Source organism: Saccopteryx leptura, chromosome 3, assembly GCF_036850995.1.
Source record: "Saccopteryx leptura isolate mSacLep1 chromosome 3, mSacLep1_pri_phased_curated, whole genome shotgun sequence".
NCBI lineage: Eukaryota > Metazoa > Chordata > Mammalia > Chiroptera > Emballonuridae > Saccopteryx > Saccopteryx leptura.
In genome coordinates, this window is record NC_089505.1 from 29,287,918 (window position 1) to 29,311,373 (window position 23,456).

The window sequence follows — 23,456 nt, forward strand, 5'->3', positions numbered from 1 at the left end:
GTGTGTGTTTTTACTTGCTGCCAGGTACAAGCTAGGATTAAAGATGATGGCCCACCAGTTCTTGGCTTCATTGTTTCATTACTGTCTGTCTGAATCCAATACGAACCTGCATGGCTGGGCAGCTGTGATAGTGGTTGTGGATATTGGCTTTACACAGATTAAGCTTCCTTTCCTGTACTATAGATCCTGGAATTGTTGCCTACAAAATATAAAAAACCTGGGTGAAATATTTAAATCTTTCTTATTTAAATAAATGAAAGATGGAAATGTGAGTAAGAAGGAGGCTATAAAAAATGACCAGACAAGTTTAAAATCAACCAAATAAAATTATTAAAGTGAAAAATATAATAAAACTAAAAACTGGTACTTAGATAAACCAGGTAAAGTAAAAAAGAGTGACAAATTTATAATACATATGCACAGATATTATGTAAATATATGTAATACATATAAACTATACAAATATATGTGTTTTGTATATAATATAAAGTGGAATCAGAGAATAGCCTTAGATGTTTTTATTATCAACATATATAAAAACAAATTAAACATTTAACTAAAAAAACCTAGTAAAGACACAACTGCCCACCTGGGGCGGGGGGTCCCGAACTTACTTTTTTTCTGTTGAGTTGTTCATTTTTCTACCAATTTACAGAACTTCTTTCATACATCCTGACCGTGAACGTCTTGTATGTTCTATCTCATACGCATTTCTGGCTCGTGTCCTCATCGCCATCGCACATCCGGGAAATGGGCACCGCCTCCGCGCCCTGCTTTCAGGATGGGGAGGAAGTTGAGAGAGAAGGCATCCCAGGTAAAAAAGCCAACGAGCAAAGGAAAACAAGAGTCTGTCTTCAGACACCTCTGCAGGGTGAGGGCCAAGATGCACTCAGCAAAAAGCAGGTGGTTTAGAGACTAAAGGATGAAGATTCATTGTTTACGAACTACGTGTGCAGTCTTGGAGAAATGAACCTCTTTCTGAGGCTCAGTTTCTTCTGCGAGATTGGGGAGGTAATGGCATTTGTTTTATAGAAGATTGTTGGGTGGAATGAAGGAGTAAATTTATCTGAAGGACTTGCTTCACGGCCTGGCTTTCAATCAATGTCTGAGCAATGTACAGTTTACAGTGTGAAGCCTTGGGAGCATTTTAAAGGACCATGAACACACAAGCTGATATTAGAAGCGCTCAGAGTGTCAGGTCACCTCCCCCTTCCCTGATTGGCAAACGAAGACTTTGGGGCTGGGAGTGAGGAGGAGATTAACTCAGGAGCAGTGAAGGGTGGTGGGGATTCCTAACTGAACAACCGTCAAGGGTAAAGGTTTCTTACTATGGCTGGAACAAAGACACTTTTGATGCTGGAAAACTTCATAGGTGGAAAATTTCTACCTTGTAACTCCTATATAGATTCTTATGATCCATCTACAGGGGAGGTGTACTGCAAAGTGCCAAATAGTGGGAAAGAAGAGGTGAGTATATTCACTTAGAGAAGACCGAAATGGTCTTAATATGTCGGTGAATTATGTCTACCTTAGTTTTCTAGAAGCAAAGGGGAGTTGGGAAAAGATGTAGACTTATCAAACGGTAGCAGAAGGCAGATTTTTGCTCTTGGCAAGTGTGCTTTGAAACTGGACATGCATGGTACATGGAACAAATTTCAGATTGTTAATCTAGGCAACCGAAGACACAGGCACAGTTCTCAGGCATTCCCTGATAGGAGGCTAGTGAAGTATTATTCGTAAGACTTATCAGTCTGGAGTGCTCTCTCATCTCTACCAAGCGGCGCCGAAACTAACCTTCATATCCACGGATTTCTAAGAAACATGTTACTTTACTAACACACAAAACTTTAAAACCTAGCCATTTATTTTAGATGATCTTTTAATAACTCCTCACTTTAGAATTATCTAGTAAAATACAACTGATCGTTTCAATGCTGAAATTTAAAATCAAATTTCCATATTTTTTAGAGTTAAAGAACCCTTTTTCTTATTCAAGTGCCAAATGTCACACATTGAAATTTTTTTAGTGATAGAGGATTAATTTTTTGAAGAATTTGGTAACATATTTGAAATATGTTTTATCAGTTATCAGTCACTGCATTGAGAATGTAAATAGATCTGGGGACGAAAGAGGCTGAGGCCTATGTACTCATCTAATGCCTAGTGGATTTTACTTTATTTTTTAAGGTAAAAAGAATTGAATTATTTAAAAGAGAACTGTAGCCTTAATATATAAGTATTATACTCACATTTTTTGGAAGAATTAGCTATTATTTTTCTATTGTTATTTTAAAAATTATTTCCCATTGATTTGAGAGAGAGAGAGAGAGAGAGAGAGAGAGAGAGGGAGGGAAGGAAGGGAGAGAAAGAGAGAAGCAGCAATTTGTTCCACTTATTTGTTCCATTTAGTTGTGCATTGTCAATACTACTTTAAATCTTTCTTGCATTAAAAAGAACCTTGCCTTCTGGATCAAAGTTTGCAAATATTGGACTAATGTTGGTTAAACTGTACCCACTTGTTTGTTTACTTAAAATGACATGAGATAGATGCTTGAAATCTACCTTTGTGTTTCCAAACCTCCTTATCTCAGAGTATTTTCTAAAGTGAAGTTAAAAATGAAAAATATGACAAAATTGGTTAAAATATCTTTTTGCAGCTAATGGCTCTCATGCATTTTTGAGTTATGGTTACACCTGCTAGTAGAGGATTAAATATTTTGGATTTTCTAGCAATCTAACTTGAAAATTTTCTATTTGATCCCATCAATTCTATTTTTTTTCTGGCTTGAAAAATATGATCACCATACAATCTACATGCCCTGTTTTCCCAAAAGTCACTCACAGTAAGTGCTGCTCACAGGATTTCCATTTATTCAGTTTTTGCTGTAGACTTTGCAGCCACTAAGTTCCTTAATATAAATTGTCCCAAATATGAGTCACAACCTACAAATTAGACTCTCATTATCATTATCCTTATTTTACAGAGGACAGCATGCTAACATTCTCATCCCTGATGCTTAGGCTTAGATCAGTGGTCTCTCTTTCTCTCTCGCGCACACACACATGCACACATTTGTGGTAGCATTTGCACTGTCAGAAAAGCACAGACTGGAATCAGACCACCTGGCTTAAAAGACCAGCTGCTCCACTTAGTAGCAATGGTCTTGACCTAGAGCTGAACCTCCTGTGCCTCAGTTTCCTTATCTATAAAATGGGGATAATCGTATCTACTTCACAGTGTTGCTCTGAGGATTGAACAGACTGACTTATGTAAAAACCCTTACTATCTGGCATATAATAAAAACTTTCTAAGTATTATATTTTCTAATATTGTATAGATTAGGTTAATAATATATTCTATATTAAATGGAGATAAGGCATGTGACATAAAACAACTTAGAAAATGATTGGAACTGATTTTTCTGATTATCAGGAAGGTTAGATTTTACATTGACAACTGTAGTAATGAACCCTGCTCTTGTCGGTCCACAAAGCTGCATCTCGGGGTGGAGATCACTAAGAGTCACATGTTTTCCTTCATCCTGTCTACAGGGCCATATCAGAGATTCCATTTTTGAGGTGAAATCTCACCTTTCCAGAAATTTCTAATTATGATGAGGATCGTTTTCTACCTTACTTCAGCTCACCTGAAAGTGACTTTGTTCACAAATGAAACAGGAGAGAAAAATCAATCAGACGGGGTGGCTGAATTGTCAGATCCTGCTTGTGTTACAAGAAATGAGCTGTGGCCTGCCGAAAAGGATTCTGGGGCTGAGCCTGTGATCGTCCATGTTTGTCGTGCATGTGAGAGAGGAGAGGGAGAAGTAGAGCCTATGGGTTTGCTCTCTCTAGAAAAGGCACTGCTTGCTTTAGACTTTGCCTAAGAGAGGAGAGAGCCAGTGGTGACTTGAATATTCTGCCTACAGGAACTGTCCTTGTACAATCCCTGCCTATCTATTATTTCTTCTTGGATTTAGCTCTAAAACCAGATCCCCAAGTTATCTGTTCAACCACAAATACTCCTCTCTCCATCGGGGGCCTCTTCCACTGGGCAGAGGGAGGCAGAGAGCCAGGAGCCGGGACTGAGGTTATGCCAGAGCAGGCCAGTCTGTGGGGTTTGAATTCTGATTCTGCCGATTACTGGCTGTGTGACCTCTGGCAAGTTGCTTAAGCTCTCTGTGCTTCAGTTTATTTTTGTTCTTGTTTTTTAATCTGTAAATGGTCAAAGCAATATTCATGTTACAGGATTTTAAAAGGGGCTAAGTGAAATACTTTGTGTAGAGCACTTAGCATATTAAAATTAGTCAGTAAATGACCAATATGATTGGTCATTCCAAGTGGGTTGACAGTAATTTCAAACAAAATTTTAGACTTTATCAGGTTAAGTTAGAGCTGGACTTGAAGAGTTTAGAGATTCTATACTTCTCAACGAAGTTTTCTCTCTCATGAAATTTTTAGAAAGTTTGTATTATAAAATGATTGAAAGTATAACTCTGTTGAAATTCAAATACCTTCTTTCTAATGATTGGATTGTCCCATTCTGGGTACGTTTTCCTTTGTTATTGTCGTGCCCCTGCTCGGCTGGTCATGTAAACTCCGTTGTTTTGTGGTTAAGCCGGCAGTGGGAAGTGCTGAATATTTGAAATTAGGCAGAAAACGTTTTGGCGTGTATAGATTGCGGATTCCTGCACCCCCTCCGGAGCCACAGTCTGAAGGTGACCCTCTCCCGCTCGCTCCTCCAAGGTCGAGGCTGCGGTGGAGGCCGCCAGAGCCGCCTTCCCCAGCTGGTCGGCCCGCAGCCCGGAGGAGCGCGCGCGGGTGCTGCAGCGGCTGGCGGACTTGCTGGAACAGTCGCTGGAGGAGCTGGCCCAGGCCGAGTCTAAAGACCAAGGTGAGCCCGGGCGCACCCGCCTGCGGAGCCCGCTCGGTGTAGCAGGGGCAGGAGGGTGGGGAGGCGGGGGTTCGGCGAGGGTTCGGGGAGGAGGTTGAGAACCGCTGCCTCTTACTAAATGCTTTATGGGGAGTCCAATCCATTCCTCAGGTGCTGGAGATTCATCCGCTTCCCTCCAGTTCCCTCCAGGAGGTCAGAGGATCTCTCGCCTCTAACCCGGAATGGATGGCACCTCACCGGGCACATTCCTGTTTCCCTGCCTGGGACCGTGGGGCGGGCCGCACACGTGCTTCTCAGGGCAGAGGTGCAGGTGGGAAGCAAGAGCGCCCACGCAAGCCTCCCAAGGCTGAGGCTTGCCTCGTTCTGGTGACCAAAGCGAGTCACCATAGAACCCCTTCCTCTGTCCATTCCTGCTGAAAAGTACGATACTCCTCATCTTTTTTTCTTTTAGCCATCTTCTTCATCAAAAGGCTTTCTGCAATTAGCTAGCTGACTACTTGACTAAAAGGAGGGAAGTTTACTTCCTGACCTCACAATGACCTGTGTACATTACGCATTATCCAATAAAAATTTGGTGTTGTCCCAGAGGACAGCTGTGATTGGCTCCGGCCACCAGCAGCCATGAACATGAGCATGGATTGTAATACTCATGTATTACATGAATGGAATATGAATGGATTGTAATACTCATGTATTATATTCTTAACATTTTTTTTATTAAAGATTTGTCAGTGAGCCAGATGCAGCCATCAAAAGAGCCACATCTGGCTCACGAGCCATAGGTTCCCGACCCCTGCTCTATGCACTGAGCAACCGGCCAGGGCCTAAGGTGGAGATTTTTTCAAAGCAAACATCATTTGAAGAACAGTTGCATGGTCAAATTACTTAAAAAGATATCTGAGTATTACTATTCTACTTCCAACACAATTTTCCAATTTTTAAACTCCTTCCCAGAAGTCAGGGTAAGAGAGTAGATGTCTGTAAATCTTTGTAATAATATCTGTTAGGAAAAACCAAGATTGTTTAAAATGATGTGTGTGCTGTAAACTAGCCAGGAGTTAGGAAGCAGTGTGACTCCCAGCCCTTAGGAAGACAGTGTTTTCTGCTGGAGCTAGACCACTGTAGAGTGTCCCTGCCTCACTGAAGGTAACTAAGAAACAACCCAGGGACGCTTAGGTTTCTTTTTGTTCCATCCAGGAGCCAGGATGTGTGTGGGACACGTGATGGATGATCAAATGCCACCTAGAATCCTGTGCCAGGGGTTCCCATCCATTGTTCTGCCATGTGTCCATCTTAATGACTCCACCATGTGTTGTGAGGACATTTAATATACATCACATGTTCATCAAAGTGGTTTTTTGTGACTTGAAAATACAGCTGTCTTTAAACTCACGATTCCATTACTCCCACAACTTTGTAGCATGTACAAAGCCTGCGATTTTGAAATTGAAGAGCTGGTGTGGGTGAAGTGGTAGCATCTGGCGAATTCATGATGATAGCTATGAATTGTTTAGTCCACAAAGCAAAGATCATCTGACAACTTTAACCCTCCCCACACCCCATCTTCTAACCTCTTAGCTAATTATTTCATGGTTTTATCAAACGATGATCAACACTTTGTATAGTCAATGAGTGTCTGTCCCAGGCTGGAGGAATGAGGTGACCTCAGTGTGAGCTGGGGTGGGTGTGCGGTACTGTCTCCATACGGTGAAGAACACTGACGGTGCTTTGTGTTGTTGACTTCCTACAGGGAAAACCATAACATTAGCAAGAACCATGGACATTCCCCGGTCTGTATACAACTTCCGGTTCTTCGCCTCCTCCATCCAGCACCACACCTCAGAGTGCACCCAGATGGACCACATGGGCTGTCTGCACTATACCGTGCGGACCCCCGTGGGGATCGGTAGGTGCTGTTCAGTGAGAGCTCGGAGCACGATCGCACGTGGAGCGGCTCAGTCAGTTCTGTAGGTTGACCTAAAGGGACAGACTAAGGAAAAGGAAGGGGCCGATGTCTTCTACTTTGACTGAAGTACATATAATTGGCCTTAAAAATCGAGTTTGTGTTTATTGTGTTTGCGTGAAATTCCCAACTTATTCCTGGAAGGTCATTCTTGGAAACTCACAGGGGAAAGAATAAAGCTGAGAGTGAATTCACAAACCAAGATTCCCTCACCCCTTGTAATAATAACTTAAAAAGTCTATTTCCAGAGAGTGTTGAGGTCAAGAGCATAGTTTCTGGATGTGTGTGGGCCAAGTTACATAACCTTTATGTGCTTCAGTATTCTTATCTGAAAAACTGGGAGAATAGTTTTATTTTGTATTTATATATTTATAAATTAATTAAATTAATAAGCGTAGAACACTCAAAACAATGCCAGGTACGTGATAAATAAGACTTGATTAAAGTATCTACTTTCCTCATTTATTTCTTTGCTTCCTCCCTTGAATTGCAATGACACAAAATATCCACCAGGTGTCACTGTTTCCTCTGAGAAAAAACCCAACTAGCTTCATATTTTACTATTTATATTTTATGGCAGGATAAGAGAATGTAAGTTAAAAGGAAAGAAAACGGGACATTTTACCACTTTGGTTATTTAAACCCTTTGGAAAAGGTATTTTCAAGGCATTACGAAAGGCTCAAACATCCTCCTAACATTATATGGCAAAAAATATCATTTTACCCTCAAGAAAAGATTTTTCAATGGGAAATAGTATAAAATATGTTTACTTTTATAGCACAGATATAAAGGTGGATTATAAGGTTAGGTGAATCCGTTTATGTAGTGATAAGGTAGATTTTATTTTTGCATGTTTTGTGGTTGGGGAGACTGGTAGTTTCATACTATTATAGAGACACGTTCTAGTGGTTGGTTCTGTTATTTATCCAGAAAGCCTATCTGCTCAGGACACAGGTAAGATACTAAAGAGGATTTTTGTATGGAAAAATAGTCTGGCGAGCTAAAATGGCTTTCACGTTCTCAGAGTCAATTTTTTCATATTTTACAAATAGTTCTAAAAGGCTTGAGATTTTATGTCTCAATCATCTCAGTTAGAAACAGAGATGAAGAAACTTTGAAGAAATAGTAGCTGGACAGTTTAATGAGGAGAGAGAGGTTTTAAACACATGTAAAGGTCAACCCATAAATCTCAAAACTGATCACATTACAGAACTGTTTCGTGACAGGTGACAGCCTTTTAGCCCCGAAACTTGTAGTACTGTTGCTCATAAATCTAATTGTAAGTCATCGAGAAGAGAGTGAACTGTTTTCATCTATACTTCTAAGAGGCACAGTTGTTGTGATACATTTTGCAGTGATTTCTCTGGGGCTGGCTACAAATAAGCAAGGTTTGGGGTTTTAGGAGCGTCAACTTCCTGCAGCACCAGTAAACCAGTGGGGCCAGTCGGCCTCGAGAGGCCTGTCAGTTCTGGCAATGCTCTGCTCTCTGGCAGCTGGTCTGATCAGTCCCTGGAATTTGCCGCTCTACCTGCTGACCTGGAAGATCGCTCCAGCAATTGCTGCTGGCAATACTGTGATAGCCAAGCCCAGCGAGATGACGTCAGTGACCGCGTGGATGATGTGCAGGCTCCTGGAGAAAGCAGGTAATTCAGTGTTAGAGTCTGAGGGCGGATTGGCATTGGGGCTGTTTGCTTTGTAGGCTTCAGGCCCCCTTAGGGTCACTGACATTTGAGAAGCTATTCTGGATAGAAATCTGCTCAGCTTAAAAACAGATTTCATTGACATCTTTGTTTTTTTATCTCCGTTTCTGTCCTGAACAATCCCTTTTGTCCATGGGGCTTGCTCACAGGGTGTCCTCTGTTCTTCCCCAGAATGGGCTACTGCAGGACAGATCCTCCCTGCAGGGCTGGGCTGGCAGCAGTGGGCACACAACTGGAATTCAACGACAGGCTTACAGAGCCTCAGACAGACACCAGCCTGCTCCCTAAGGTGTCTTATGCAGTTTAAATCTCATGTTGGGACCACAAGTCAATCTTGATGAAAATAACGATATTAGCCCTGGCCAGATGGCTCGGGTGCTTAGAGCAGCATCTGGAAGCAGAGAGGTTGCAGTTTGATTGCCGTTCAGGGCACACACAGGGACAGATCAAGGTTCCTGTCTCTCTTTCTCTCTCCCTTCCTCTCTTTCTAAAATCACAAAATAGAGAGACTATTACTAGTTCCTTCTTGGTTTTTATAGCTAGAGAATATCTGACAGCCCATTTTCAAGAGATCTGAAATTACCCCTCGGTTCTCCCTACATGTGGTGTCACTGTGGAGGCGCTGATCTGATACAGTTGCATGTGCCCTTTCTGCTATGGTTGTAGTGGTCACATGCAGGCTGTGTTCCTGGTCTGCCTCTGGGTGTCAGCCTGACACTGCCCAGGGCTGGAAGGTAACAGGCAGGAGGCCCTGTCTTGTATGTACCCCCTGGGCAAGCCCCTCGCTCATGCTTCCGCAGCCTGGGTAGGAGTGACGGGTGGGGGCGGGAAGAGGCTGTGCTCTGGCTCCTCTGATCTCTGCTGTATGTCCCTCCTTTCAGCCCACAGAGGAGGCAGGGCTGGGCTCACCTGTGCCCACTGAGTGGGCGTTTGAAAGCAGCTCATTTCTCATTCTCTCTCTCTCTCTCTCTCTCTCTCTCTCTCTCTTTCTCTCTCTCTAAGCAAAAACAATGTACACACAGGCTTCTAGGCAGCTGAGCCAGTTCTTGAAGATTCCGATGGCAGGTTAGACCAGGCCTGTTTGGGGAAGAGCCCTGTTGTCCCGCTGGCTTAGCGCCCAGGGCCTTGTATCCTGCGGAGGAGTGAGGCCTCCCAGCCCGGGTCTTCGGGATTCCGTCTGTGGATGCCCTACGCCTCTGGAGGGTGTGTGATGTGAACGTGTCTGCCTCTCTCTCGTGCCAGAATGTGTCGTCCCTCCCTTACACAGGGCATCATGGTCTGAGCCCATTCTTTACGAAATTGAGTCTGCAGTGTCTGCAGAGATCCAAGACATTCCTCCCCTGTCTTTTGACTGCAGAGTCCCTTGCACGAGACAGGAGTTGAGCTGACTTCTGCTTTGTCCCTATCAGGGACGGTGCTGCCGGGCTGTGTCCCAGGCACAGCCTTTCCTACCATCAACTACATCTTTGTATACGATCATTTCTCTTTCCTAACCACTCTCCCTGGTCCAGTACCCCAGCACCGGCCTGCACGAGGACTGTATGTGTCCATCTGTTTGCACGGCATTGCTCTTATTTCTTACGAACGACTAAGCTTAGGATACCAGGGCGGTCCCTCCCTCCCGCCCTTCGGCTTTGCTAAACCTTCCTCCTCTGACAAACGCTGAGAGCGGGACACTCAGTGTGCACCTGTCTAAGTCCTCAGTTTCTCCACTGGCGTTGGAGGAGACATGAGTCACATCTACATAATCACTGTGAGAGAAACTCTGAGCAGAGTAGGGAGAAGAAAGTGATAGTCTCCCCCAGTGCATTGGGGATGTTCACAGAAGCGGCTCCTACCGTCCCAGGTGTTCAAACAATCTTGACGGATAAACTTCCTTTGAAATAAAATCATTTTAAAAAGTACACAGTGAATAATACCTCTTTGGGAGTCCTAGAATATTCATTTTTTTCCCCCTTCGGGGCACTAAGTGTTTGCCCTCATTTCTGGAGTGTCCACGGATGGGGTTTCCTGGTCCTTCCTATTGGCTTTTGTCCTGATCTATTAAAGCTTAAGCTTCTTCTTTTGTCACCCTGCCACCTCCGAGCACTGGAGGGGCTTTGTTCCCTTCCTGTCTGTCGGCACCTACCCTGAGTTTTACCAAATTGTCATTTGCCGATTAAACAGCCTTCCTTCTCTTCAGGGTAGAGTTCAGATGTCTCTAAAAAAATATTTCATTAATGTCTTGATCAAATGGCAAAATGGTACTCAGAAATAATGGCCAATGGGTAGTTTTAATATAGTAATATCAGAGCTCAAGAAAACATAATCAAAATGTTAACGCCATTGGGCAGAAGGGGATCAGCAGCCTGAAACAGCTTGTGATCTGGGGACGGTCAATGTGAGCTGTCTCTGTTTCCTCTCGCCCTTGGACAGCGTGCTACTAAATATATGCATTACAAGTGACCCCATCCATTTTTTGCCTTCAGGATTTATAAAACCCAAGTGTCCACCTTCCTGTGCCCTCCCCCATCCAGAAAGTCGACAGATATCCACATGCCCGATATTTGATGGAGATGCAGGGCCCCGACTTGCCAATGGTGGGAAGCTCATTGCTGTTTTCCACTCATCAGCCACAGTGGGGACCTCTCCCCCAGGCATCTTCTTTGCCCCAACCCAGGACCCAGCTGCTCTCATATGGTGCCTGGCTCCAGGTCCGGCCTCCTCTGGACTTGACATGTGGTCCAGAAACAGCCTAAGCTGGATTACAACAAGAGTGCAGCTGAGTGTAAGGGGGCATCCCTGGAAGCGAGGCTGTGCCAGACATCATCAGGGTTCACTGACTCCTCCCATCTGTCTCCTCGGGGCTCCGCTGCACGGAGTCTCCATTGTCCCCTCAAGGTGATCGGGCTAAGGCTGTGGCTCTCGGGAAGGTGTATTGGATGATAATGGGTCATCAATGTAAAATTATTATTTATACTTTTTTTTTGTATTTTTCTGAAGTTGGAAACCGGGAGGCAGTCAGACACTCCCGCATGTGCCTGACCGGGATCCACCCGGCATGCCCACCAGGGGGCGATGCTCTGCCCATCTGGGGCGTTGCTCTGCTGCAACCAGAGCCATTCTAGCGCCTGAGGCAGAGGCCATAGAGCCATCCCCAGCGCCGGGGGCAACTTTGCTCCAATGGAGCCTTGGCTGCGGGAGGGGAAGAGAGAGACAGAGAGGAAGGAGAGGGGGAGGGGTGAAGAAGCAGATGGGTGCTTCTCCTGTGTGCCCTGGCTGGGAATCGAACCCGGGATTCCTGCACGCCAGGCCGACGCTCTACCACTGAGCCAACCAGCCAGAGCTATTATTTATACTTTTAAAAAGCTTATTCTTTGTGTGTTTAAGTGTGTGTGTGTGTGTGTGTGTGTGTGTGACAGAGAAACACACAGAGAGAAGAGAGACAGAGATAGGGACAGACAGGAAGGGAGAGGGATGAGAAGCATCATTCTCCATTGTGGCTACTTAGTTGTTCATGGATTGCTTACTCATAAAAAGCTCATGCTTGAAGAAGAATGTTTGAATGCCAGACAGTCTGTTTCTGTTGAGAGAATGTCTGATCTGGAACAAGGGTAAAATGACTAGCAGCAGGGAAGTCACTCAGAACCCTCACACAGTACACGGAAAGTCTCTGACCCTGCTGACTTCAGGCCTGAGGAAACCACAGGAAGACACCCAGCAACCTCCCGGCAAACCCTGAGTAGCTGCAGGACACAGCGCAGTTGCACACAGGTTTTCCTTCTGGATACTAAAGTTTTCCGCAGTCAGGAACCACTTCTGATGTGGATAAGGCACACCGAGCACCCATTCATCCTTTTATGTAACAATTGTTTCTTAACCTTTTGGCGCCCAGTGTTGCCTCTTACTGGTTGCTATTTAGCCTCACTGTGCCTCAGTTTTCTCATGGATAAAGTGAGGATATGAATACTCCCTCCCCAGTCAAGTTGTTAGGAAGTCTAAAGGGGTGAACCATGCACAGCAATGACTGGCCCACGGTAAACACCCCCTAAGTGTGACTTAGCATTTCCTGGTGTTAATTCTATCTGGCACTCTGTGTACAGGGGATACATGTGGTGGAGAGCAACACAGACACGATTTCCGCCCTCAGCTACTGTGCCTTCTAGTGCTGGTTAGGTAATACACAGGTAAATCCAAAAATCACATAAGGAAGTGAGAGCAGACCTAGGACAGTTGGGTCTCGTGATAGAAAACAACGGGCCATCTATTTCTGGGTGTTCTTGGTAGTTTAAGTCAGTCCTAGTGTGCAATGGTGCATTAATATCATGGGATACAGAACCTTCAACTCAGAAATGACCTTCCTGCGGGGAGCCCTCCTTCACTGCCTCAGGCCAAGATAGTCTATTTCTCCTCTGGATTTTGCAACATGTACACCCCCCTCTCCTCGGTGTTTTTGCCCTGCATTGTGACTCCTGGATGCTGACTTGAAACGGGGCTCTCCTCCCTCACAACGCTTGCCCTCAGGGAGGGCGTCTCTGCATCCTCAGCCCCTAAGACCTAGGCAGTTTTATGGAATGAATTATGTAGAATGTTGTACCTCACATTTTTCAGGCAAAGCACCGCAAAGAATTCCACCTAGGGCATGTGCCATGAGCTAAGGATAGCCAGAAGAGATCGCTCCTGACCCCTGGACTTGCAAGCAGGATCCCGTGTAACCTAAAGTCCTCAGTATACTACTGAAAATGACTGTAACCGACACTGTTTCCCCTCCAGGTGTCCCGCCAGGTGTGGTAAACATTGTGTTCGGAACGGGGCCCAGGGCAGGCGAGGCCCTGGTGTCCCACCCGGAGGTGGCCCTCATTTCCTTCACGGGGAGCCAGCCCACCGCGGAGCGGATCACACAGCTCAGTGCTCCCCACTGCAAGAAGCTCTCCCTGGAGCTGGGGGGCAAGAACCCTGCCATCATCTTTGAGGATGCCAACCTGGACGAGTGCATTTCAACCACCGTCAGGTCCAGCTTTGCCAACCAGGTCTGTCCTCTGGGTGTTCTGTGTGTTGGTTTTGTACCCTGGTGCCCTGCCAGGTAGGATCTGATTCATCCCAGCGCAGAGCGGGAGTGCCAGGGTCAGTCCAGCGCTATTTCAGCGAAAGGAGAGTCGTTACTTTGTGTTATGCCATCAATCCTCTGTCACTCTCAATGTCAGCCCGTGGCCTTGTAGAGTCACGGCTTCTGTTCAGCTAGCTCCTTTTCTTGAGTTACGCAACTTTCCTCGAGGAGCAGCCGTAGGCAAATCGATCGATGTTTGCTACTCTAAGCTCCTCCATCCTTGGACTCGTAGAGTTACCCCCCCCCCTCTTCTTGCTGCCTAGATGTCCTAACTCCAGTAAACCTTATTCTCTGCCCCAAGGCACCCCACATGCATTCTCACACTGACAAATAAACACCAGAGCCGGTCTAGGGCTGGTTTCTTACATTAGAATTACGGATGGGCTTCAGGGCAACTTTGCATCTCCTGAAACTATGTAGCAGATATTGTCCTGGGGCCCATGGTTCTCATCAGAGTCTTCAAGCCCTGGCACCCCAAAGGGTGAAGGACACGGGATCAGAGAGCCCAGTCTTCGGCTTCGTGATGAGGGCCCTGCACCTGCTTCTGCGCGGCAGGCTAGCTTCAGCACCAGGGACAGTGCCCAGAACAGAGCAGGGGTGCCTAGATACCTAATGATTTCCTCCAAAGGGCGCGCTTTTAAAAAATTTTATCCAACAACAAAGAATTAAGCCATGGTGTTAGGACTAACAGAGAAGGGAGGATGAGTGGAATGAGAAATATCTTTATTTCACCTCATTTGAATAATTTATATAACCTCTTGAACCTTCATTTCTTTACCGGTAAATTATGGAAATAGTAATAATAATGCCTTTCAATGGGATATTTTTGTGAGTGTTGAACAAAAAACATTCTTCACAATAATTATTTTCACAATCATTATAATTATAATTATTTCTCTCATAGAAATTCCTAGAGAAAGTGGCTTAGAGACATGTATGTATGTATGTATGTATGTATGTATAGGTACAGGCAGGTGCTCAGAGTGCAGTGTGATCTATCCATGAAGGGGTGTGTCCTCCAGCCTGGTCCTTTTCCTGTGTGCCCTTCATTCTTGGCAGGGTGAAATCTGCCTCTGTACCAGCAGGATCTTCGTCCAGAAGGGCATCTATAGTGAATTTCTGAAGAGGTTTGTAGAAGCGACCAGAACGTGGAAAGTAGGTGTTCCCTCCGATCCATCGGCCAGCATGGGAGCGCTGATAAGCAAAGCTCATCTGGAGAAAGTAAGTCAGTCTCCGCCAGGGAGGGTATGGAAAGAGTTCTTATTTGGAGAGAAGCTCAGTGCAAGGCATGGCGCACATCCATGCTTTGACGTCCTGTTAATTACTCCTTATTTTTGGATGATTGTGACCCATGGGAAATTGTCTCTGGATTATAGGGCCTAAAAATGTTGGATACAAGTAAACAAATGTAGCTCAGTTATAAAACAGCAGCAATGTGAAATGAATGCACTTGAGAAGTCAGCCTGGAGATACCATCAGAAGCGCGAGAAAGGCAATTTTCAAAGCATAAAGGGCAACATGATGTGGATTAAAGGTGGTAAGAATAGGTAAATGTTCCCGGTGGGACGGGTTCTGCCTCTGGCTTAGAGCAGATGGCATTCTGTAAGTGCCAGGACACACAGTCCAAAGTGCGTGGTCTTTAGTTAATGGAGTGGCTACTGGCGGCCTACTTGGGAGAAGCTGTTGATGGTCTTTGGGTGGCTTATGGAATTTAGATCTCTAAGGTCATTTTAATTTATTACCTGAGGTGACTTCTCCCAAAATAAGTCATAGATTTTGGTTCTAGAAGGGTCTTGTCTTCCACTGCAGTAGGTAAAGCCCACCAGGGAAAACGTGCCTCCGTCAGTCGGCCAATGAAAGGCAGAGCTTTTACTAAGGTTTGCAGAAATCTCTGACACTGCACCAATTTGGCACTTAGGACATTTTAACTTTGACCTTTACAATTTTTTTTTTTTTTTGTATTTTTCTGAAGCTAGAAACCAGGAGAGACAGTCAGACAGACTCCCGCATGCGCCCGACCAGGATCCACCCGGCACGCCCACCAGGGGGCGATGCTCTGCCCACCAGGGGGCAATGCTCTGCCCCTCCGGGGCGTGGCTCTGTCGCGACCAGAGCCACTCCAGCGCCTGGGGCAGAGGCCAAGGAGCCATCCCCAGCGCCCGGGCCATCTTTGCTCCAATGGAGCCTCGGCTGCGGGAGGGGAAGAGAGAGACAGAGAGGAAGGAGAGGGGGAGGGGGTGGAGAAGCAAATGGGCGCTTCTCCTATGTGCCCTGGCCGGGAATCGAACCCGGGACTTCTGCACGCCAGGCTGACGCTCTACCACTGAGCCAACTGGCCAGGGCGACCTTTACAATATTTTGAAGCACAGATGCTCATAGGAGGAAAGGTTATGTATTTGATGGTCTCTTCTGATTTTTTTTCTGTTCTCTCAGTGAAATAGGAAGCAGGTGAGGGGGAGAGAAAGTTGGAGGTTTCAGGAGGGAAGAGAAGGTGTGAAGAAGCCTTGCAAGAGATCAGGAGAGAAAAGGGACATAAAATGACTCTCTACTGTCCGCAGGCATCTCCAAGAGCCCATTGAGGCTTGTGGCCACTTACTTAAAGTGAGCTAGCCAGCATGCCTGTGTTTTCCTCTGGTCAAGCTACCACCCAATGATACTTTCCTAGAAAAAAAACTCAGTTTAGTATAAGTCACCTTATACATGAAATACTTTGATACATTCACAATTTGAAGCTGACACTTCTCTTCGTATGTGATGATCCCAAGAGCTTCTAAGAGAAAATCACATAATTCCATTTAGACATTATAATGTAGACCCAGAGCTCTGTGTGCTCTGTAGGGATCGTGACAAATGTCCTGCAACTGCCTCTAGGAGGGGCTTCCTTTGTTCACCCAGGATGCCACTGTTGGCATCTTTTAATTAATGTAGGTGGGAATAGGGGGAAAGAGAAGTCCAAACCTATTTTAGTCTCTACCCACAAGCCAGCCTAGGGGTTTTCCAGGACAGTTTCATGATCACCGTGCCTCTGGGGAGGGGTGTAGCAGTGAGCAATATGAAACCCTACCAAATGTTCTATTTTTACAAAGTCTTTCATGCCTTACCAGGCAGTGGTGCAGTGGATAGAGCATTGGATTGGGATACAGAGGACCCAGGTCAAGACCCCAAGGTCACCAGCTTGAGCATGGGCTCATCTAGTTTGAGCAAAAGCTCACCAGCTTGGACCCAAGGTCACTGGCTCAAGCAAAGGGTTACTACTTGGTCTGCTATAGGCCCGTGGTCAAGCACATATGAGAAAGCAATCAATGAACAACTAAGGTGTCGCAACGAAAAACTGATGATTGATGCTTCTCATCTCTCTCTGTTCCTGTCTGTCTGTCCCTATCTATCCCTCTCTCTGACTCTCTCTCTGTCCCTGTAAAAAAAAAAGAAAAGTCTTTTACATCAGTGGTCCCCAACCTTTTTTGGGCCACGGACCAGTTTAATGTCAGAAAATATTTTCACCGGACTGGCCTTTAGGGTGGGATGGATAAATGGATCACATGACCGAGACAAGCGTCAAGAGTGAGTTTAGACGGATGTAACAGAGGGAATCTGGTCATTTTTAAAAAATAAAACATCGTTCAGACTTAAGTATAAATAAAATGGGAATAATGTAAGTTATTTATTCTTTCTCTGCGGACCGGTACCAAATGGCCCACGGATCGGTACTGGTCCACAGCCCGGGGGTTGGGGACCACTGTTTTACATCATGACTTATTAAGGGTTCTACAAACTGAAGCAAACAATAATAAAATAACATTACTTTTTAATTTTTATCTGGCAAACAAATAGCTCTATATTGAATATAGTTCTACAATGAAGTACTATTTAATACTGGGGCAGAATCCTCAGAGGATAAGTGGTAAATGGGAATCCAAACGTCATTTCAAAATATCATATATCTTATCTTTGATGTACTGTTTGACTATTGTTCTATACTTTTAATTTGGGGGATTATTTTTCTATTTCTCTTATGGTTATTATACCCCTTGGGGTAGAGTCATGGATCATTGTGCCTTAAACAACATTTCCACATTTACATGTATGTATCATTGTTCTAATGAGTCATTTCTACAACCATTATTATTAATAACTGTCATTATCTCTGAGTCACTGGGTTAATTTATTACATAATTTATTTCCCATTATAGTTAGCTATACTATATTACCTAGATATATTTCTGAATATAATCAGTAATGAAACTAGAAAGTAGAAGTTATTTGTTCTGGAAGCTCACATATTTGAAGGGCATCCTAGCCTTTAATTAAATCTTATGCACCAGTCAATTTGACACTTGCTGCCATGGAGACAGCCCCTCCCAAAATAAGAAAATACTCTTGTGTGTATTTAACTCCTGAATATGCTTGGGTGTGAATTCTAGTATTCCTGTTTATTGGTTTTATGAAATGTTTACCCTTTCTGAGGCTCAATTATATCATCAGCAAGCTAAAAGACTTTTGAGAGAATTAAATGAGAATATATGAAAAGCACACATACTGCACTTTGACATTAGATAAATTACTGGCTCCTTTTCCAAGTATGAGGGTTGAATGCCCAAGTGATGGTGAGAGTGTTTCTTCCCCTCAAGCTTAGTGCCTGAGTGATAAGATAATCAACTTTAGATTTCTCAACAATGACCTCATACATTTTCTCTAGATGATTTGAAAATATTGATTTTTTTGTTGTTGTTGTTGCTTTGTGTGAAGGCAAATGGTAAGATGTTGCTAATCATGGTTTTTACTCATGCAGGTCAGAAGTTACATCAAGAAAGCTCGTGCTGAAGGAGCCCGAATTCTGTGTGGTGAGGGAGTAGATGTGTTGAATATTCCCCCCAAGAATCAGGCAGGCTATTTCATGCTTCCCACCATAATAACAGACATTAAGGACGGATCCTGCTGCATGACGGAAGAGATATTTGGTCCAGTGACATGTGTTGTTCCCTTTGATAGCGAAGAAGAAGTGATTAAAAGAGCCAACAGTGTTAAATATGGTCTGGCAGCGACGGTGTGGTCAAGCAATGTGGGACGAGTCCACCGGGTGGCTAAAAAGTTGCAGTCAGGCTTGGTCTGGACCAACTGCTGGCTCATAAGAGAGCTGAACCTTCCTTTTGGGGGGATGAAGAGTTCTGGGATAGGTAGAGAAGGTGCCAAGGACTCTTATGAATTCTTCACTGAAGTCAAAACTATCACTGTCAAACACTGACCTTGACCAGTGGAGAAATTGTTTTGGTAAATGCCTAGCTACAGACTATCAGTGGTCCAATGTGGTGAATTGAAATACTGGCATATATTCCAGCCAGGTCTTGGATCAACAAAGATTATCTCTAGCTCATCCTCAGTAGTTAGTATTTTTACCTGCTGGTGAAGAGATGCTGTCTATTTTCAAGGCGAAGGCAAAATAGAGAATACTTCTGAATAGGAAGACACAAAAAAGGAAGTAAAAAAATTGTCAGGTTCCTTCTGTGTAGTGTCTTTGTAGGATTTTTAAAAATCATTTTCATAGAAATCTTGGAAATTCACAGATAATCAGATTTTTTCATTTGCACATGGATGGTTAAAAAAAAAATCTGCAAAACCAAAGAGAAACAAATCACCATCATTTCCTACCTTTGTGGAGATTGTCAAGATGGTCTCCTTGTCCATCAGCCAGAAGCATGCCTAATTGTTTATTGACTGGACCTCATTATGCAAAGAGACCATGAACATCAATGATAAACACAGCATGGAATTTATCAGAGAAGGCATATCTAGTAACTCTCAATATATATATATATATGTGTGTGTGTGTGTGTGTGTGTGTGTGTGTGTGTGTGTGTAAGCACAAAGAAAAATAACATAACTATTACTTTTTGAGGAAAATTAGAACAAGAAGAATTTGATCCGTTCTTACTGTAGAATCTAGTCAACTCCAATTATCAGTGTGTGTACCTCATGAGCAGTAAAATTTACTAATCCTAAAGAAAGCAATAAATATTAAGCCATTTTAGAAAACCAGTATGGCATGTACCTTCTTTTTGAGTCATCCTTTATTCTGCCTTATCTCAATCCTCTTAGAAATATGGATGTATACTAAGTAATAGAAGTATTTCTAGTGCTTTTTTCCTAGATCTCTTGGTGATCAGAAGAGAAACTGAGGCTCAAGATCACACAAAAGGTATGGGGCAGTGGCCTGATGACTTCACACTTGCCTTGGAGTGGGCTCCAGAAGTAACCAAATACTATGGTTCATGGAACACATCATGTTGGGTCTTCATTCCTTGTCTCCTGCTTTGCCTCTTCCCTCCTCTCTCTTGCTCTGCTCCACTCAGCTAAGCAATCAGGAACACCTCCAGCACTGTGCTTTCCACCCTGTCTGAAATGGTCCATTTGCATGTCTGACTCCCTGTCAGGACAAGAATTTTCAATGGCCAAGGCAGATGTTCATCCCTGTGAAGTCTCAATTCACAGCACAGTGCCTGGCACAGGGAAGGGGCTCAAATCAAGTTTTGGGAGTGGAACCAGCTCCTCCTGGAGCTCTGGGGTATTTGTTGCCTGGTATACATGGGAGCCAGGTAAGGGGGACAGATTAATCTCTATAATTTTGTATAGGATTTAGGATATGTTGGCTTGTTCGCAAATCCTGATAAACAAAAGCCCGTATGAAGTCAAGTGATGCTGTTAGATCATACCTGGTTCTTAGCTTCTATTTTTCCCTTCTCCCTTCTGTCCTCACCTCATCTCTTCCCCAGCTGAGGCCTGGTGACTTGATTAATTAAGCCCAAGACCAATTCTGATTATCAGCGGGAAGAATTTCAGCATCTTCATTCTCGTACTTGGTCTGGCCCAAGCTCATCCTTGCTTCTCAGAGCTAAGACATACCTTGATTCCAAATTCTGGCAACTGAACCTCTTCGCTTCCTGTGCCTGGATACTCAGCTCCCACCACACCTGTTTTCTGCCTAGGGGACTTTCCCCCTAGGACTTGGTGCTAGCTCTGCCCTTGTCACCTTTTGTCTGGGCTCCAGATCCTTCCCTGGGAAGGGGCTCGCTTCCCACTGACAGGTTCTGGAGGTCATTCCCCTGCTGCTTGTCTCTTTGGACTTCTAGCAGCTCCTTCTGGGCTCACAGGGCAGTCTGACTAATGCATATTTGACCAATGCTATTCTCCCTAGGCCACCCCTATCCCAGTTCTTGGTCATTAAAACCACTGGCCATTGTGTCTTAGCACCCCACTTGGACTTACTTTATTTTTTCTGGCCCATCCAAGTGAGTGAGTATCATTCTAAGACCTGACCTGTCCCAGGCCATCCCATAATGTCTCAAACCCCACATCACCTAAAGGTGCCATTTAGGTCTGTGCCTATAGCAGGACACAGTCCCCTGGAGCGGTCCTCCACAGCTGTGGAGCCACCGGGGCCCCTGCCATGCTGTGCTCAGAACTGAAATGACAAAAAATCAGAGGAGATGTACTGGAGATGGGCTCAAAAATTTCAATTTTATTTGTAAAATGTTATTTCTAAGCTGGATGATAAGCATTTGGGTGTTCACTATACTAGTTCCTAAGTAAGAAATACATGATTTTTGTTAAAACAAATAATGAATGATCAATCAAGGATCATCAGTTATTTGGTAAAAGAGAAATACCAAAATGTGTGAAAGAGCAACTAACCATGGGAGAAAGAAATAAAAGAAAGAAAGAAGGCTTTATAAACCGACTTAGCCTCAGAGAGATCTGAGAGGAGAGTGTGTTTCCGCAGGAGAAGACACAGCTATGGGAAAGGAGCAAGGGAGGGATGGGAGGACCCTGGAAACACTGACCACTGCTTCCCACATAAATTTTATTTATTTTACTTTTAATTTTTTTTGTATTTTTCTGAGCTGAGAAGCGGGGAGGCAGAGAGACAGACTGGGATCCACCCGGCAGGCCCACTAGGGGGCGATGCTCTGTTGCAACCAGAGCCATTCTAGTGCCTGAGGTGGAGGCCATAGAGCCATCCTCAGCGCTCGGGCCAACTTTGCTCCAATGGAGCCTTGGCTGCAGGAGGGGAAGAGAGAGATAGTGAGAAGGGAGAGGGGGATGGGTGGAGAAGCAGATGGGCGCTTCTCCTGTGTGCCTGGTCTGGGAATCAAAGCTGGGACTTCCATACGCTGGACCGATGCTCTACCACTGAACCAACTGGTCAGGGCCCACATAAACTATAAAAATCAATGGATTTGAGCCTGACCAGGCGGTGGCGCAGTGGATAGAGCGTTGGACTGGGATGCCAAAGACCCAGGTTCGAGACCCCAAGGTGGCCAGCTTGAGTGTGGGCTCATCTGGTTTGAGCAAAAGCTCACCAGCTTGGATCCAAGGTCACTGGCTCGAGCAAGTGGTTACTCAGTCTGCTGATAGGCCCATGGTCAAGGCACATATGAGAAAGCAATCAGTGAACAACTAAGGTGCTGCAATGCGCAACGAAAAACTAATGATTGATGCTTCTCATCTCTTCGTTTCTGTCTGTCTGTCCCTGTCTATCCCTCTCTCTTACTCTCTCTCTGTCTCTGTAAAAAAAACAAACAAACAAAAAACAAACAAAAAAATCAATGGATTTGAATCATTAGTATGACTAAAAACTAAATTAGTAATAGGGAAGATAAAGTTGATAAAATAGCTCAGAGTGTAGAGGATGACATGAAGAAGTTGCTGGAATGCTATTAATATGAAAGTGATCCAAGATGATTGAACAAAGATGAATAATCAAATAAGTATTAAAATATAACTTTATCAAACTAAAAAATAAAAGATTTTCATATGGACAATATTCACCACGCACCAAGAACTATTCCGTTGAAATTTAAAAATTCCTAGTGAAAAAGCGTCCAGAGAGAATTAACAGTATACCTGCAAAAGAAAAAAAAAAAAGTAAGATTGTCATCAGACTTTGCATTAATAACACTGATGCTAAAAGACAATGAGTAAGATTTTAAAATTCTCAGAGAAAATTGTTTTCACCTTAAATTCCATAGCCAGCAGCCTATTACTCAAGAATTAATGCAAAGTAAGTATTTATTGACTCAGAAAGTTTCTTCCATTTTCTCTTCCTGGTCTGATCTGGGGATGTGGGGCAGGAAAAGTAATCCAACAGAGAAACTGCCTCAGGAATAAAATGATAAAAAAAATTTAAGTTGTTAACTCTAAAAACTGGCCTAGAAAGCAATTGGCCAAATTAGAACTGGGAGACAGGAGGTGGTGATTAAAGAACATTGATTTTTTTTTTTTTTTTTTTTTTTTTGAGAGGCGGGGAGGTAGAGCCAGACTCCCGCATGCTCTCTGAGCAGGATCCACCTGGCAACCCCTGTCTGGGCTGATGCTTGAATCAAGCAAGCTATCCTCAGCACCCAGGGCAGATGCTGTCCTCAGAAGGAGAGGGAGGGAGGGAGAAGCAAATGGTCACTTTTCATGTGTGCCCTGACCAGCGATCGAACCCAGGATGTCCACACACTGGGCCAACGCTTTATCTACTGAGCCAACCAGCCAGGGCCCGGAACATTGATTTTTGAACCTATGTTTAATAATCTGAAAGATCTTTGATATGAAAGAATGGAACATTATGTTTATTCTATCTGTTAGACTAAAGGAAACAAACTATTCAGCAGTCTTGATAAGATGAAGCAAACTGAAAGGGGACATGACTTAGAAAAATAGGAGTATAAATAAAGGGAACCTATTTTTTAATAAGTTTTTGGATGCATATTTTTGGTAATATAAAAATCACATTTCCATTTTTACGGGCCTTACTTGATTCTGCAATTAATACT

The 23,456-nt window shown here is 44.1% G+C and overlaps 1 protein-coding gene across 1 annotated transcript; it reads left to right on the top strand.

Annotated features, from left to right (window-relative positions):
* The first annotated feature begins 1,270 nt into the window (after positions 1-1,270).
* ALDH8A1 (aldehyde dehydrogenase 8 family member A1) lies at positions 1,271-19,458 on the top strand. The gene is made up of 7 exons (XM_066373174.1): positions 1,271-1,467; positions 4,744-4,891; positions 6,642-6,797; positions 8,349-8,498; positions 13,308-13,564; positions 14,701-14,862; positions 18,431-19,458. Exons 1-7 carry the CDS (start codon positions 1,330-1,332, stop codon positions 18,881-18,883), a joined length of 1,464 nt encoding a protein of 487 aa, XP_066229271.1. The 5' UTR covers positions 1,271-1,329; the 3' UTR covers positions 18,884-19,458.
* The last annotated feature ends 3,998 nt before the right edge of the window (positions 19,459-23,456 follow it).

Excerpts from the sequence above, each read along its gene's own strand:
- ALDH8A1 (XM_066373174.1), top strand. The coding sequence starts at position 1,330 with ATGGCTGGAACAAAGACACTTTTGATGCTGGAAAACTTCATAGGTGGA. Across the intron at positions 1,468-4,743 it reads CAAATAGTGGGAAAGAAGAG|GTCGAGGCTGCGGTGGAGGC; the intron begins GTGAGTATATTC and ends CGCTCCTCCAAG. Across the intron at positions 14,863-18,430 it reads GCAAAGCTCATCTGGAGAAA|GTCAGAAGTTACATCAAGAA; the intron begins GTAAGTCAGTCT and ends TTACTCATGCAG.